General features: G+C 43.2%; 1 protein-coding gene across 2 annotated transcripts in view; it reads left to right on the top strand.

Moving 5' to 3' along the window:
- Positions 1-1,979: 1,979 nt before the first annotated feature.
- Positions 1,980-18,050, top strand: part of FOXK1 (forkhead box K1) — a 67,289-nt gene continuing 51,218 nt past the window's right edge. For both annotated transcript variants that reach the window (XM_065411849.1, XM_065411848.1), the window contains exon 1: positions 1,980-2,359. In XM_065411849.1, the coding sequence (XP_065267921.1) occupies positions 1,980-2,359 (380 nt within the window). The remainder of the gene's footprint in view (positions 2,360-18,050) is intronic.

The raw sequence follows: 18,050 nt of genomic DNA, 5'->3' as shown, positions 1-18,050 counted from the left end.
TACCAGTATGATTAAACAGATATAGTTATATTGGTATAACTCCCTGTGTGGCTCTGATTTTGGAATAAATATCTTTTTTTCAGGTTAGTATAAACCACTTTCAAAGTGACAAAACTAAACTGAAAAAAAAGACCTCTTATACTAGAAGACTGTCTGCATGTGGATTTATGCCAGTATAATTGTAGCTGTTTAAATTTACACCTTAGTTTATCTATATAAGAAGATTTCAGGATTGTCACTCTGAAGCCTAGAATGTCAGTTGAGTCAGTTTGAAGTGATGAAGACAGCTACAAGCTTGGCTGGGAGCTCTTTTTGTTCAGAATATCACCAGGTTGAATATCACTGGGTTTCGCCTTTAGATGCAATGCAATGATATTTCAATGCAACAATTTCTTGATATGATATTATGATTTAATGGGATGATGATGCAGCAAAACATCATGTTTCATTGGGATGTAAATGTAAATGAACCTAAAAAGCTGACTGCCCTATGTGGGAATTATTTTATTATATATATTATGATAGTGCCTAGAGCTCCCAACCAAGATTGGGACTCGTGGCAGGCCCTGTACAAACATAGTGTGAGAGACAGTCCCTGCCCAATAGAATTCATAATCTAAACAGACAATGCAGACAAAGGGTGGGGGAAATGAAGATTATTCCCATTTTACAGATAGGGAAATGAGCTAAAGAAATGTTAAGAGTAAAATTTTCAAAAGCACACAGATGGTGCTTGAGACTTAGGCTCTTATGTCACTTTTGAAAATGGCACTTAGATTCCTAAGTCACATAGATATATTTGAAAAAAAATCCCCAAATTACTTGCATAAAGTTAGTCATAGAATCGTAGGACTGGAAGGGATCTCGAGAGTTCATTTAGTCCAGTCCCCTGCACTCATGGCAGGACTAATACACATTCTTTGGACGACATGTTGAAGCATGAGTTTATTCAGTGCAAAAATACATCATCTGCACAGTATATGCACAAAGGATCAGATTTTCAGAAAAGAAAATGCAGATCTAATTTGCATACACAATGCATAAATTGGGTAATTGCACATAAAAATTACACCTAATTACAGTTTGCATATGGATATGCACTGCAACCGTTATAATTATGTGTGCAAAGTATTTACACTTTTTGCCTTCATTTGCATGCTAACTTTTTTGAAAATCTGGCCTAAAAAGTACTTTTTCCATATGTAAAGTTCCACAGTCAGACATACAGGCATTTCATAATTCATAATTGCTGTTTAACAATTGCACATGCATACACACACACGTATGCACAGTTACAAGAATACACGTATACAATCCAAGGCACACACAAGCATGCAAACAACTGCACACAAATACTCGTGCCTAGTTACACACATGTGTAGTTGCGTGCACACATACAGACGACAGCTGCCTATACACAATGACACACACAGATGCAATGGCTGAGTTGCACACACAAGCACTTTTTGCGGATACAGACTAACACGGCTGCTACTCTGAAACAAGCACCTTTGCGCACAACACTGCACTACTGCACACAAATGCAATGGACTGCTGCATATGCACAATTGCTCCCATCCACAAAAGCACCATATGCACAATTGCTCCCATCCAGACATGCAATGGACAGATTGCCTGTGAATGCGCGCGCACGCACACATACACACAACTTGTGTACACACAGACTTGTAAGGAACAGCTACACGTGGTCCACAGCACACACATGCCTAGTGGCTCCCACGCACATGCCATTGACCGCCGCATAAGTGGACGCACACTGACAGCTAAGGGACACCTGCCTGTGCACAGCAGTTGCGCGCACACGCAGCTACCCCCGGTGTACACATCGCAAGGCCGGTCCCTCGGTGGGGAAGAGAAACGCGGCGGATCCGGGCTGCTCCCCCGGCTCCGCCCCGCTTCCCTCCCCCGCCGGCTCCGCCCCGGAGGCCGGCACGCTGGCTCGCTCCCTGCCTGGGAACATGGCTGAAGTCGGGGAGGACAGTAGCGGGGCCCGGGCCCTGCTGGCGCTGCGCTCGGCGCCCTGCAGCCCGGCCGCGGCGCCCCCTCCCGGGCCGGCGCTGCCGGGCCCCGCCGCCGCCCCGCCGGGCCCGGCCCTGGCCCGCCTGCAGGGCCGCGAGTTCGAGTTCCTCATGCGGCAGGCGGCGGTCACCATAGGCCGCAACTCCTCGCAGGGCTCGGTGGACGTGAACATGGGGCACTCGAGCTTCATCTCCCGGCGCCACCTGCAGCTCAGCTTCCAGGAGCCGCACTTCTACCTGCGCTGCCTCGGCAAGAACGGCGTCTTCGTGGACGGGGCCTTCCAGCGGCGGGGCGGCCCGGCCCTGCAGCTCCCCCCGCAGTGAGCGTGGGCAAGGGGGGGGCGGCCCCCGACCCTGAGGGGGCGTGGGCAAGGGGGGGCTGGGCACCCCACCCCGTGGAATAAAAGAGGGACCCCCTATCCTGGGGGGGCGTGAGCAAAGGGGACACCCCGTTCCCACAGGGCAGGGAGGAGGGCAACCTCCTCTGGGGAGGGGGTAACTCATTCCCCCCCCGGGAGGCGTGGGCAAAGGGGACAACCCCACTCCCTTGGGGTCAGGAAGGGGCATCCCACCCTGGGGAGGCATGGGAAAGGTGGCACCTTCACACCCATGGGAGCGCCCCACTCTCAAGAGAAGGGGCATCCCCATCCCCATGGGAAGGAGGGGATATGGGGTATCCCTGTGGGGGGTAATAAGTAGGGGAAGGAAAGGTAAAGGGGTGCCCTGACCCCCTGGGGAAGAGTGGAGGGGTGTTGGTCACTTCCACACGGATGGAGGGGGATGCGGGGCATTGTCCGCCCCCTCTCTCAAGAGAGAAGAGGTGTCATGTCTCAGGGTGGGGAAAAGGGGAAGGGGGGTTGTTTTTTTTCTGAGAGAGAGAGAGAGAGAGAGCTTCTTCTGGGAGATGTTGTCCTCCCTTAGCCCAAGGGGTGTCTTTGCTGGAGGATGCCACCCCTGGCGGGGGGGCCGGATGGGAGACTGCATGACCCAAAGGGTCTAAGGGAAGTGAGGCAGATAGTTGTCCCTAAGAAAGCTGTGTTTCATTTCCCAGGAGAACTCTGGGGAGGTGAAAGGAAATGGGGAGTGTTTTACCCATTGGGAGGGGACAGGCTAGTTGGGGAATTATTTTCTCAGGCCTGGTCTACACTTATCCCCCAAGTCGAAGTAAGGTACGCAAATTCAGCTACGTGAATAACGTAGCTGAAGTCGACATACCTTACTTCGAATTTACCGCGGTCCACACGCGGCAGGCAGGCTCCCCCGTCGACTTCGCGGTACTCCTCTCGCCGAGCTGGAGTACCGCAGTCGACGGGGATCACTTCCTGGTTCGATTTATCGCGTCCACACCAGACGCGATAAATCGAACTCGGAACTTCGATCCGCAGCCGTCGAACTACCGGGTAAGTGTAGACTAGCCCTCAGACTCCAGGGGAACAGCAGCATGTTGCTTTATCGCCTCTGGGAAATGGAGGAGGCAACAGGCAGTGGCAGAGGGAAGCTACAGGGCTTACTCTCTCAGGTGGAACGGACGGGGTTCTCCCTCCTGCGGAGGAGATAATGATTTTTCACCCCACTTTCTGCTCTGAAAACATTGTGTTTTGTGGCTGAGCGCTATTAAACAGCTGCCATGTTCTACCCCAAGGTGACAGCATATTAGTGGTGGGTGAGGTAATCTCTCTGTGTATATCTGTGTAAAGCTGTACTATACACACAATATATGTAATCTCTGAGACTAAAAAGCACTATATAAATGCAAGAGATTATTAATATTTTATTTATTATTCTCCACTTAATTTCACCTTGTTTGTATGGGCATCTGATTTATTTGGTAGTTTTTGGCCTTCGTACCATTCACCTCCAGCAGCAGGGTCCCTAAGGGTTATCCCTCTTTCACCAGCCTTCTGCTCAGAAGAGAGTTTTTTAATTACTCACTTCCTCTGCTTGCTGTTTCTTTTTGTATTTAGTAATTTAGTTATAACTCCCCAGCCGCTTGCTCTCTGAGGCGTTTTGGTTTTGAAACATGTTTCATTTTCTAAGGAGATGTCCTTTGACTGTCTGTTTAATTAATCTTTCTTTGTAAAACAAGCCCCCTAAAGCCTAGGGCATTTCTGTTGCATTGCTCCCTCTTGGTTCTGGATTTATTTGTGTGAGCTTCATCTCCTCCCTGTCATTATGTTTCTTCATGTAGTTAATCATAAGTATTGTGCCCAACAATACTCTCAAGCAGAGAATTCACTGTTGCTTTTCCCTCTACTTGCTCGTGACTTGCGGAGTGGAAAAGGTGATTTCCCCCACTCTCCCTTCATCACTTGTAGGGGAGGAGTTTATTTACTTTTTTCTGTACAATTAGGAGCCCTGCTCGGTAAGACACCTTCTCTTCTGGGCCACTGTTTATGATCCATGTAAATGAACTCCATGCCCCTCCTTTACAAACTGTAAAGTAGATCGATGGCAAAACACTTTTCTAAGGGAATTTGCCCTCTTGTTCATTCCAGGTAAACAACTTCCATCTTCCCCATGTCCTCTACACAGTCAGGGGTTTATCACTCAGACATAAAACAAAAAATAAACAAAGAACTTGCCTGAAGCTTAGTATGCATGGTCTCAGTGAGACATAAAACTGATCTTCTGTCCACTTCTTCTGTCTGTGCTCTTGACAAAAAGAGAACTTTAGGTCCTGGAACCAGTAAGAACCATGCACACCTACTGCTGTCTAAATAATATAGTCAGCAATAAAAAATGGAGATAATTTTAAATATTTTGTATTGAGAACTTGCTGTGCATTTTATTCTGAAATATTATTTGATATGAATTTCATTATCAGGTCTGGCAGTACTATGCTGTGTAAATGTGGCAGAAGAATCTATACGTTATATTAAGCGTTATGATCTAATGGAAGTTCCGTCAAATGATTTAAATTAGAGTTCACCTATGGTGGTTCAGGGAGTACTTGTGGAGGTTTTCAGAGCGCTGGCTAGTCATATGGTGCTGACTTTATTACCTTATTTCCACCTGACTGAAACACAGTAAAAGACTGATTAAAAATACATTGCATATGTTTAGAAGAGTATTTCATTGCTGCTGCTGTTACAGGGATGTTAGGGGAGGGAGGTTGTCCATAAATGGGAAGGAGGGGTCCAGGAGACAATTGCTATGTTCAAAAGTCATCCACACTGTGGAAAAAGTTTTAAGAACTCCCTGTTTTAAATTCACCATTTGTCATCATTGCACTTCAGAAGTTTCCTGGAAAAATGAGATTATACCAAATACCTTGCCTTGTTAGAAACTCTCTTCTGAGCTTACAGTGGGCACGCTTAAAGCACTATGGAAAAACTCTACCGTTTCCGTCAGAATCGTCCATTATGAAGACGGGGAATATCTCTGGAAACGGTATCTTTCAAACTTGTGGAATTTGAAGACGCTGCATTGCCATCCTACGTCATGTGCGTATTCTAGGCTGCAGTATTGTATTTCACAGCTGTGTCATTATGGAAGGTTGTATTTTACAGATGTGATGCCACAGCTATGAAATATTATTAAGCAATAATGACCAACAAGGAGAGCATTTCCTAGAGGTTAGTGATCAGCTGGAACCAAGCTGGGTGGAAGAGCTGAGGGCCTGAAGTAAAACTAAAGAAGGTCCTTAACCAGTTGATTAACAGGAGAGCCAATCCAAAGATCGTTATTAGTATTCTAAACTGTGGCAAATGGCTTTCTGTAAAGTAGGATGGAACAATGAAATCACTTGATGTAATAAAAAAAAAAGTTTAAATCAGGCTGACGCTGTGCAAAACTAATTTGAAAATTTGTGGTGTTGCATCTCTAGGTTAAAATTTATAATGAACTAAAATATAAATGCTGTTGTTTAACATAGCCACTATCTAAAGGGTATTAAAAACGGCTATAGGCAGAAAACAAAATACTGAAAATTAAGGCCCAGATCCTGCAAACAAGCAGGTACATAATTTGACTTTAGTGGGACTACTCATGTGCTTAAACTCAAGCATGCATAAGTGTTAGCAGTGTCAAGGGTTAATTCTATTTTTATTCCAACCCTTTTTCTTTGTGGCAAAAAATCTTTGTAGCTTCAAAACTTGTTTCAGTTTTAAGAACGAAAATTTATTTAGACTTCCAGTTCCTTGAGAAGGGTATTGTGACCTTTTTTTATGCACATAGGCTAACATTTTCAAAACCAGATGCCTAAAGTTAGGCTCCTAAGAGTGGGATTTTTAAAGTCACCTAAGTCACGTAGGTTTGCAAGACCCAGGGTACGTCTATACTTACCTCCGGGTCCGGCGGTAAGCAATCGATCTTCTGGGATCGATTTATCGCGTCTTGTCTAGACGCGATAAATCGATCCCGGAAGTGCTTGCCATCGACGCCGGTACTCCTGCTCCGCGAGAGGAGTACGCGGAGTCGACGGGGGAGCCTGCCTGCCGCGTGTGGACCCGCGGTAAGTTCGAACTAAGATAGTTCGACTTCAGCTATGTGAATAACGTAGCTGAAGTTGCGTATCTTAGTTTGAAGTGGGGGGTTAGTGTGGACCAGCCCCCAGTGACAACTGCAAATGCTGATGGAGGAGTGTAGTCTGGTCAAAGCACTTGAGCTTTCTCAACTTGTGGGAATTCAGTATATTGGAAGTTGGTGATGGTTGCAAATATTGTATAGGCTATTTGTTTATCATTTTTGTGTTTTGAGTTTTTGGTGTTCTTGGGGTAAGGACATTAGTGAAGTCTTGGACTTGTGTTTTCATCACAGATGAGCATTTTCGGTGAGGGGCTTCTCAGAAAAATTTCTGTTTGCTGAAATTCTCTTAACAATTAGGAAGCTAAAGAAACTAGTAATTTAAGACTATAAAATGGAAAGACAGTAAAGAAATACAACATATAAATAAAAACCCAATTAAATGATAAGATGAATTTAAGTAAAATTGGCTTTTAATTTTTTAATTATTTTTATCAACCCTGCTATAAATTGAAAATCTAAATATTGGACTACACGTTGCCAAGAATCTGCTGTTCTGTTTATAATATTGGGGTTTTCCTGTTCAATATATTTTGGTCTGGTTTATTAAGTGCCTATCTAAAGCTTTAGGCTTCATTAAGGCCCTGATCTTGCAAAGACTTATGCACGTTGCTTAACATTATGCACTGTGAGTAGTCCTGTTCACTTCAGTGGGACTACTCATAGTGCATAAAGCTAAACACATGCATAAGTCATTGTAGGACTGGGGTTTAAAGCATTAAAGGCTAGTTTAGTAATTCATAAAAGAACAGGATTTTATTCCCAGCATTCTCTGTTTATAAACATTGTTGTATAAAGGGGGGTGGTGGAAACACAAGGCAATTTATAAGTGCTAGCCAGTAGGATTGAAGTATGTGACTAAAGTAAAAATCAGCACGACGTAGGAAAACTGATATGCACAAATTTCAGGGTTTTGATGACCTCATAAACCACTCAATCTCCATTCTTGTGGTTAGAATGATGCCATCATGGTGTATGAGTGTGTATAGTGTTATAGCTCAGAGGGAACTGTGAGCTATATGTACACATACCAAGGAAATGCTTTGACCACATAACCACGACTGCAAAGCTAGAGTTGTTTCTGAAATGCTGTAGGTGTATCTTCAGTTCTGATCACTCTTTTCCTATGAAGTTCTAATTCTTAACTATTGCATAATTAGGGCTTCTGTTTTTGGGGTATATTTTTAGCAATTTCTGAAGTTGTTGTAGATGTCCAAAAATTGGAGTCTTTTGAGGCTGTGTCATTGTAAATACTGTTATGAGTAAGGTATATTGTATGCGTCTCATTACAATAGTAAATACTGTAATGAGTGATTTCTTTGTAATTTTCCCTATTACACTTCAATGTAGTACTGTTTCAAAGAGCACTATATTAAAGCACACTAAGGAACCTTTACTGCACACTAGCAGGGTCTACATGGACCGATTAATGTGAAACATGTTAGTGTGCTTTAGCAATCACATCCTGTAATCTACATTACTCCTCCTTCTAAACAAGCCCTTAGAGACAAGTAACCATTGCTGGTATTTACAGTAGAACCTTAGAATTATGAACACCTCCGGAATAGAGGTTGTTTGTAACTTTGAACAAAACATTATGGTGGTTCTTTCCAAAGTTTACAACTGAACATTGACTTAATATAGCTTTGAAACTTTACTGTGCAGAAGAAAAATGCTGCTTTCCCTTGATTTTTTTTTTTTAGTAATTTACGTTTAACACAACGTATTTGTTTGTGTGTGTCTGCTGCTGCCTGATTACATACTTCCGGTTCCAAATGAGGTGTGTGGTTGACTGGTCATTTCATAACTCTGGTGTTCGTAACACTGACGTTCTACTGTATTTGATAAACACAGATTTTTTTATTTTTTTTTTGTGCACCAGGAAAGTTTTATTTCTGTTTATCGGTTAAAACAGACCATCTGAAGCCCATATATAATGCATACTTTTAGCAAGAAAGATTTTGATCCGTAGTTATGCATGCCCCTCTTTCATCGTTTATAGTTAAATTTCCATTTAAGATTTGTTAGAAAAACTCTATCATCTGAGTGTTATCGGACTACTTGATGCTGTACAGTGTTTTTCACACTTATGTTTGATTCCAAAGTCTGTTTTGGAACAGTTTCTTGGAGAGTCTGTAATAGCAGATAACTTGACTTTTCAATATACAGTTCATTTTGTACCCAGGAAGTTTTTTGGCTAAGCTACTGTACAAATTTGTTTTGGGATTTTTCTAACATTTAAAAAAGTTGATACTTTGTGACTCTGATATGGAGGGGCTGTCTACAGAAGAGTCACACTGGTGTAATTTAAGGACTGAATTTAAACTGATAGATAAACCTGCACAGAAGGCTGTGTGTGATGCTCACTTCTGTTTAAATCAGGCTTATTTCAGTTTAGCTGGAGAGAGTTAATTAAATTATTATTCTTAGGTTTGGTCTATACCAGGGGTGGGGGACCTGCGGCCCACTGCTTCATTTCATCTGGCCTGCAGCAAGTTTCCATGCCACGGGCCGGAAACCCCGAGCGGGGCTGGAGCCACAAGTGCCAGCTCGCCGCGTTGCCAGAAGTCCAGTCGGCTCCACGCAGCTCCCAGAAGCGACCGGCTTGTTCCTGTGGCCCCTAGGAGCAGGGGTGATCAGGGAAGCTCAGCATGCTGGCTCGGCAGCTCCCATTGGCCGGGAATCGTGGCCAATGGGAGTTGCGGGCGCGGTGCCTGCAAGCGCAGGCAGCACGCACCGCACAGAGCCCCTGACCTCTCCGCCTAGGGGCCGGACACGGTGGCCGCTTCTGGGAGCAGTGCGGAGCCCCGGCAGGCAGGGAGCCTGCCTTAGCCCCGCTGCGCCACCAATCAGGAGCCACCTGAGGTAAGCGCTGCCCGGCTAGAGCCCGCATCCCGAACCCCCTGCCCCAAGTCGGAACTCCCTCCTGCACCCAAACTCCCTCCTGAAGCCTGCACCTCTGCCCCAGCCCTGAGCCCTAGGGGAAGCCCCGAGGCTCCATTACCCCCTCCTATTCTCCTCCCCTCCCCCCCATGTGGGGCTGGAGCCACGAGCGCCGGCTTGCTCTGCTGCGGGGGGAAGCCCCGAGCCTCCGCGCCCTCCCACGGGGCTATGTGTGGCCCGCGACTGATGTATATATATTTTTTCCTGTGGGTCAGGGGGCTCTGATAGAAAAAATGTTCCCCACCCCATGTCTGCACTAGTAACTTATGTCGGTATAACTACATTGCTCAGTAGTGTGGATTTTCCACACCCCTGAGCAATGCAGTTATACCAGCCTAACTCCCAGTATAGACAGCGCAGTGTCGATGAGAGGGCTTCTCCAGTCGACATAGCTACTGCCTCTTGGGGAGGTGGAGTATTTAAGCTGACGGGAGAAGCCCTCCCATCGGCGTAGGTAGGATCTTGGCTGAAGCGCTTCAGCGGTGCAGGCAAGCGCCGAGTAACTAGCCTCAAATAACTGTTTGGCAAGCTGTTCAGAGAAATGCCAAATTCCCTGTGGTGGTTGGCACAGTAGTTTTATGGGGAACTGTGCTGGCAAAGAACAGGAAACTGCTTAACGTTACTACTTCCACCATGCAACTGCATGATATGACTGATCTATATGTGGCAACTAGTGTCTAGCACAGAGGTTCCCAAACTTATTTGGCCTACCGCCCCCTTTTCAGAAAAAAAATTACTCAGCGCCCCCCTTTTCAGAAAAAAAAATTACTCAGCGCCCCCCTGGAAATCTACCTTCTTTAAGCGAACAAACAGAACGATGCAGTGACAAATTTGCGTTCTTTTATGTATCTATATTTCTACCTACGTCCTACAATATAGTAAAGAAATATGTGTTATTAGAATATCACCCATGACATCAGGTATACAGTGGTTTTTGCGTAAGACGGCAAAAGACAACCAGACTAAAATATTAATGAAACTAATAAACTGGGTTTTGTTCTTTGCTCAGCATTAGATATATGTATTTGATATTAAATTGTCAAATATCAAACTAAATTTATCAAGAAATTATTAATTTAAAAAATAATCAATATGCAATTAAAAATCAGTTAATAGTTTTAATTTAGTTTGTCCTTATTTAAATAATTGTTCCTTATTAACACACGCCTTATTTACCAATTAACACAGATGATTCGATAGATATAAATAAATGTTAATAGTTAACAGTTTTTTTACGATTTCATTCCCGTTTTCGTTAATATTGTAATAAAAAATATGACAAATATATTGACTGTACACTTCAAATAGTACTGTACCGACACAAGCCTGCTACGATTTTATTATTAGTAAGCACTAGAGACACAGAAACGTACGGTAGATATGTAAGAAAATGTATAAAAATACTCACGTGTAAATTGCTGTTTTATTGAAACAATAATACAATTTGCTTTGTATGTGATCCGTAATCCGTAAAGATCGAAGGTATCGAATATGAATAAAAAATTTTAAATACTTATTGCACTATTGTTAACTGCTTTTTATACAATTCAGAAACAATCTAAATTAGATTTCATACATGTCGCCTATTTATAGTATCGTATTGTAAACAAGTCATTACACGCACATATTCCTGCCGATGCATGCTGGACTTCCCGACAATGCGCGACACGCTCGCCTGCCAACACTTGCTTGTTAAGAGCTGTTGGCGGACTTGACACCTGATCGGTTATAATTTGTGAATTTATTTGGAAAATAAAGTAATCACTACAACTTTAACTCTATGTTACACAACAGATGAAACATGTACGAACGGTTTTTCAAAATTTTCTTATATTCTCTTCTTTCTTTATGCTTCCACCACCCCCTTATTTTTATTCAACGCCCCCCAATTGCACCCGAGGCTACTACTTGCCCCCCTGGATCGTTCCAGCGCCCCCCAGGGGGCAGTATCGCCCACTTTGGGAACCTCTGGTCTAGCATGAAGGACAGGTTGCCACAGCTTTTGAAGACTGTGGAACTTGAAAAGTGTGCTAAGCAATGTGTGTTCAGGGGAGTTTGTACTCTTACATTTTAGGGTAAAGTAAGCAACATAGACCCTAGCGTGGCTGTTAAGCCATTGTTTGAAATTTGACAGTTACCTCCAGCTGACTTTGATCTGGAGTGGATCTCTTCAAGTGCTTGGCTCCACATCAAACCTTCTGATGTGCTAATTTATTTTCTGGGCAGCTTCTACCTCCAATAAACGTCTGAGGGGGCAATGTCTGGGTGTTCTGTGTTCAGAGCCAAGGGGCACTGTAACGAGAGAGGCATAACAGACCCAGCTTTAGGTTTACAGTTGCATAGATGCGGTGCGGGTGGGCCAGTTTTTCCTTTCCAGACCAAGTGGAAATGTGGCAGATGTGGTTGACAACACATGCTTTAGAGCATCACAAGTGAATTTATTTCCCTCTTAATTACTTTGTATACCTAAATAATGCTTTCTGTCTGTCATCCTTTGGGACAGAACTTCATAAACTTTTTCTGTAGTACTCCCTATAAAAAAGATATTTGACACGCAACAATACTTTTAACCAACTGTATGCGGCTTCTTTCTTTTTTTGGTGGTACCATGCCCAAGCCCCTAGCTGTGTCCTAAAGATATCATTAGGACTGCAGACCCCTGGCTAGGATATTCCCTTGTCTAGCACAGGAGCTAACCATGCTGTGGACTTATAACCCAGGACTTCTTCAGTTTTGGAGTGAACTGTGGTCTGTGGAACCTCTGGTGGTCTGCAAAATAGAATAAACCTACTGAGAGCCAAGTACTTGGGGATTGGAGGAATGGGAAAGCAGATTGGATTAGAAGATCTTTGTCTTGTGAACAGATCTGCAGAATGAAAAAGCTGGAGGAAAAACTGGTTTATCTAATCAGTGTTGGCCACAAAAAGGCAACTTTTACTGGTCCATTGGATTAATGTTTCATCTACTATTTGACAACACAATAACATGTACTATCTTCATGCATGTGTTCATTTCAATATTTATATTTCTTAAACCAGCTGAAATAGCAAGAAGCAATTACAAATGTGGCAAACTAACATTGCTTATATAAAAGCAAGTCTGTCTAGTGTTTTTCTTTTAGATATGTTTATGTAAATTGCTTGTTTCATAGTGCAGATATGACTTTAATTAACGTCCATTCACTGTTGTCCATGAATGCCGTTGCAAATCATTCTCTTAAATTGCCTTTAGAACAGTTCAGTGGAATGTTTCAGTGCATTCCTTTTGAATGGGAATTAATTTGTATGAAATACTTACTTTTATTTGACAACAGCATTAAAAAACTTTAACAGCCCCCTGTAGCTGCTTCACTGCCTTGTGTGCCTTGCCCTTTGTAGCACTACTGTTTCTTTCCTCATGTCTTGGTGCATTTTATCACAGTACAATTTCAAACATGCTGATAGCGTTATAGTAGAAGCCTACACTTAATCTTAAGCTATAGCAGTTGCATATTTATGTGACTGAAAAATGTCAAACAACGTCTTGTCTTTTTTATTTAAAAAGAAATTTTAAAAAGCGTGTTGTTTTTGGATAATCCTTTTAATTGTTGTAGTGTAATGGATTTTTTCTTCAGTGGAAAGTGTCCTCTGTGTACCTGCACAGGATTTTTAAACAATGGAGGGTTTGCTTTTCTTCCATTTTTGGGCTCATTTATGATGTATAAAGAGAGTGTGAAGTTTTAAGTTAAGAAAAATCATGTATGTAGGTCTGTTCTTCTCTGGTTTTGTTAGAAGACTTTCTTGGTTCTCTTAGAGAAGTGCATTGTGAGCTCTCCTACCTTAACTGAGAGAGTTGGGATGTTGAATCTTTACCAAACTTTTCTCCCGTGTCCATTGCATTTAGGACTTACATAGGTGTTAACAAAATCAGACAAGAACAATTTGACTAAAATTCCTGTCCCCTCCCAGTTGCTCTCAGCCTGTAGTGATATCTTGATTCCAGTGGCCATAGAGTCTTGCAGAGTAGATAAGACCTGAATTTTTAATGTAAACCAACAAGCAGAGACCTCCCATCCCAATCTGCTTTTTAGTTTGGAAGGAGACAAAACTCTTTCAGGCTGCCTTCACATATAATTAAGAAGCACACCACCTCCCTCCCCAAAAAGAAAACAAAAAACAAGCCCAGTTTTTCCTCTCTGCCTGTCACCTTTAACAGAGCTAGGAATTCTTCCCACACAAGCCATTTTAATCTTCTGTCTCCCTCAAGGCTACATGCTGCAGCCACCAAACTTCTGGCTCAGCAGGACTGGAGTCCTTGCAGAGTCAGTTTGTGCACTTGTTACAGGGAGTGCTGTTGAGCAACCTAAGGAACTTTCTTCTCTCCAGGGCATAAGAAATATGAATTCTTCAGTGTGCAAACCCCTGGCTGTTTGGGAGGAGGAAGAGACCAGGAATAGAAACTGATCCCAGGTGTCAGCCTGGCAGATAGGCATTTCTGATTTAAAAAAAAGAAAATAAAAAGAAAACCCAGCCACATAGATTCTTCTGTAGTCTTGTGAATATATGTGTTCCTCATATTCATTCATTTCAAGACCTAGACCAGACCTCTGAGAACAGGCCATCAGTGTGGAAGTGTTGTGCAAACTAACACTTGCATATTGATTACAATTGTCTTGTGACAGAGTTCCATTGCCTCCAAGCCTGCCTTGGATTGGCCTCCAGCCCACTTCAGGTAGGTGGACGTTTTGATGCCACTATCAAGTTTGATAATTGGGCAATCCTTGGCTTCTGTCTTGTCTATCCGGGTGTTCATCCATAGCATTCCTGCTTTTCCATTTCCCCTTCCTCCTCCCCCGATCCCTATGTAATGAGGCAAGCCATGATCGGTGTGGAAATAATTCAACAAAGATCAACAGGGGAGGTTAGAGCCTGGAACATATTAGGCTTTGTCTACACTACGCAGCTTTTAGTGACACGCCGTGTCGCTAAAAGTTGGGCAGCGTAAATGCTGTTTGTCAGCACTTTTGCCGAAAAATACTTCCATCCCCAACAAGCAGGGTTTGCGTTGTCGACAGGAGAGCGCTCCTGCTGACAATGCACTGTTTACAATAGTACTTTCTGCGGCAAAACTTTTGTCTTTTGGGGAGGGGGGTTTAGCACCTCTGAACGACAAAAGTTTTGTCGCTCAATTGCCCGTGTAGACATAGCCTTAGTTATTGTGTTGTAATGGAATATTAGGGCCAGAGCTGATGCCCTTTTCTGCCTGTTCAGGTATAACAGTATTACTTAGGCTATGTCTACACTGGCAAATGAATGACAAAACTTTTGTCTTTCAGAGTTGTTTGAAAAACCCCTCCCTGAAAGACAAAAGTTTTGTCGACAGCAAGCGCCAGCGTGAACAGCGCATTGTTGGCAGGAGCGCTGTCCTGCTGACAACGCAAATGCCGCTCGTTGGGGTGGAAGTTTTTTGTTGGCAGGAGACCCGACAAACAGCGGCTACACTGTGCGACTTTTAGTGATACGGCTGTAGCGACACAGCCGGGTTGCTAAAAGCTGTGTATGGTAGACATAGCATAAGATGGGAAAAGGATATTCCCATCCAGGGCTTAAGTCATGTCTACGTTTGCCGTTTAAAGTGGAAAAAGTCCCTTTTTTGCACAAAAACCATGGGAGCGTCTATACTTGCCAATAACTTTTTGCGGTGAAACTCAGAAGTTTCATCACAAAGAAAACCACCTCCACGAGAGGCATACAGCTCTTAACGGTGATGCTTTTGTGGTGATGTGCAAGTGAAGACATGTTCTTCCTGTTTACAGAGCTTTTAGTCTCCGGAGGATGTCCCACAGTGCCTAGGTGACCACTCTGGCCAGCAGCTCTGCTGCTGTGACACTAGGTAAACAGACATCCACTCCTCCCCCTGTAAAGCCCCGGGAACTTTGAAACTCCCTTTCCTGTTTTCTTGGCAAGTGCTCACTTATCATCTGGCCAGGTGACAATGGCTGCTCCACAGAGCAAATGATCCCCTGCTTGGAGCCATGCTGAGCTACTGGAGGCTGTGCAGGGACCCAGGATGCCCCACGATCACACCCTCTTCCTCCCTCCACCCCCCTTTTTCCCAGAAGACCTGTCGTCAGAATGGAGAGAGCTGCACTGTGAGATAGCTGCCCTCAGTGTGCTGCTCTAAACACTCTCTGACGCCTGTGAAAGTGAGTGAGTACACAAACCAGCATTTTTCTTTCACCGGTTCACTATCGCCGTTGAAACTAACAGTGTAAAAACTCTGCAAGTGTAGACATAGCCTAAAATAGAAATCTATTTCCAACTATCTTTGTACTCCATGAGGTGTAAACGAGGCACTCATAAACTGCCTATTATAAATGGCTACACAAGTAGTTTAGGTCTAGACTTGATCTGTTTTAAAATTATCTGAATGTACTCTAGATTATTCTGTTTTGTGGCTAAATGAACCAAATACCCTCTTGTTGTGTGATAAGCCAAAATCTCTGTGAAGGGCTCTTTTCTGCAAGAGGATAAATGCTCTTTCTCCAAGCGGTCCCTTGTTCCTTTTGATCTACCTTGTGCTTCTAGAGCACAAAGCAGAAAGTGTTGCAAGCAATGTCTGGTCTACACTTAAAATTCTGACCAACATAGTTATGCCAAACTAAGCGTTGGTGTAAATGCGTCTAGTTCGATAGAAGAATTCTTCTGTCAACCCAGCTACCTGCTCGGGGAGGTGGATTGCCTACATTGAGGGGAAAAGCCTCTTCCATCCCTGTAGGAAGTATCTACACTACAGCAGCATAGCCATCCTGCTGAAGCATCCCTGGTGCAGACATGGACTAAGAATTAATTCATTTTTTAAAAAGCTAGAGAAGAAGCTTAGTGCCTTTTTCCTTAGGGAGCTGAAGTATTAACTGTGAAGTTCTTCTAACGCTTCCAAATTAAATGAGTATTAAAACTCAGAGGAAAGTTTCCTCTATTTCCATGTACTGTAGTGGATTGGAGGGGTGAGGGTAGGAGGAAGAGAATGCATCAATAGTTGAGTAAATTATCTCAGTTTCATGGCTTAAAGGTAGTGCATGCATGCTGCCATTTTGGAAAAGGCAGAGTTGTTCTGTCTTGGTAAACTATTTTCAGTGAAAAAAGCTCTCAGCACAATAATAAAAACAGGATGAGTTTAAATGTGTTAAACCTCTTTCTTGCTTACTGGCTATAACCTGGGGGGGGATAGTTTTGTTTTGTTCTTTGACATCTGAACCCTATCCTGCTATGCAGCTTTTCAGAAGTTGATCCAGTGAGCTCTTCCCTTACAGAATACCGTGAGCCTGGAATTAGCCTCTTTAATAGGTATGTGAGTTGAGACTAACCAGCTCAGAATTTCTGGGCCCTCTTCCCAAGCCTTGTTTTGAAGTTCATCTTAACTCTGGATGCTGTGGGTATGCATATGTAATATACACCATGTATTGCCCTAAGCATTTATGTGGCTTGGAGTCTGGAAAATGCCAGCAATCAGAGGGTTTAAATTATATTTTAAAGATAGCCTCAGAACAACTCTTTAAACAGTAATCCTGGCTTCATCTGCTGGGTATTGAATGGATTATGAAATGTCTTCACAGGGAGCAGAATGGACTTGAGTGAGCATTTCATGAAGTCTAAATCCATCTGGATAGGTTTTTTATAATGTACATAAATAATACATTAGTTCGCTCCAAGTAGCTTTCCCATTGAACTGAACCAGGCTCAGAGGAAAACCTATAATGGTGGTGCATTGTGTTAGAATCCTCTTCGTGAGTGTGAATGAATGTAAAAGGTTAGTAACATCCTGTGCTTAAGTTTCTCCTGGTAGATGTATGTGGGAAGTAGAAATGTTCTGTGAATTTCACAGATTGCTTTGTTTTCCACAGCCTGTGCTAATGTGAGAGGAGTTCCTCAGTTTTGAAAATTTAAGACATTTTGAGATGGATTGAGGGACCTTCAAGATCAGCTGGCTTCTTCAAAGAAAATTAGTGATGAATGGTCCATTAGGAGAAAGTTGATGGCATAGCAAATGTAATTTGTACGACAATTAAACTAATCTAGTGTATTCAACAAAGATGCTAAAACAGTGCCTCTCCCAAGGAAATTGTGTTATTAAGGTATTTTATGAATTGGTCTCTTCAGATGGGTAATTCTCCTCCTCCTCCTCCTCCTCCTCCTCCAGGGTATAAAAATACCTGAGGAGTGGGATATTTGTAGTAATGGGAAGACATTGTCAAGAGAAGTTCATAGAAGAATTCATTGAAGGCCCCAAGTGTCCATGGCGAGTTTGACCAGATTTCTTCAGTGAAAGGAAGGGGCTAGGTTTCATGGCAGACTGGAAATTCTGTAACAGTTTCAGATAAGTTTTTAAGAATGTTGTATTGTGTTAAATATGGAAATGGATAATCAGTACTTTGTGGAGTTTAATTTTTACAATCAATTACATTTTCTGTAAAAAGCAACAGAGAGTCCTGTGGCACCTTTAAGACGAACAGATGTATTGGAGCATAAGCTTTCGTGGGTGAATGCCCACTTCGTCGGATGCATC

Source organism: Emys orbicularis, chromosome 10, assembly GCF_028017835.1.
Source record: "Emys orbicularis isolate rEmyOrb1 chromosome 10, rEmyOrb1.hap1, whole genome shotgun sequence".
Lineage (NCBI taxonomy): Eukaryota > Metazoa > Chordata > Testudines > Emydidae > Emys > Emys orbicularis.
Note: the sequence above shows the minus strand (reverse complement) of the source record. Positions and strands in the feature narration are given on the sequence as shown.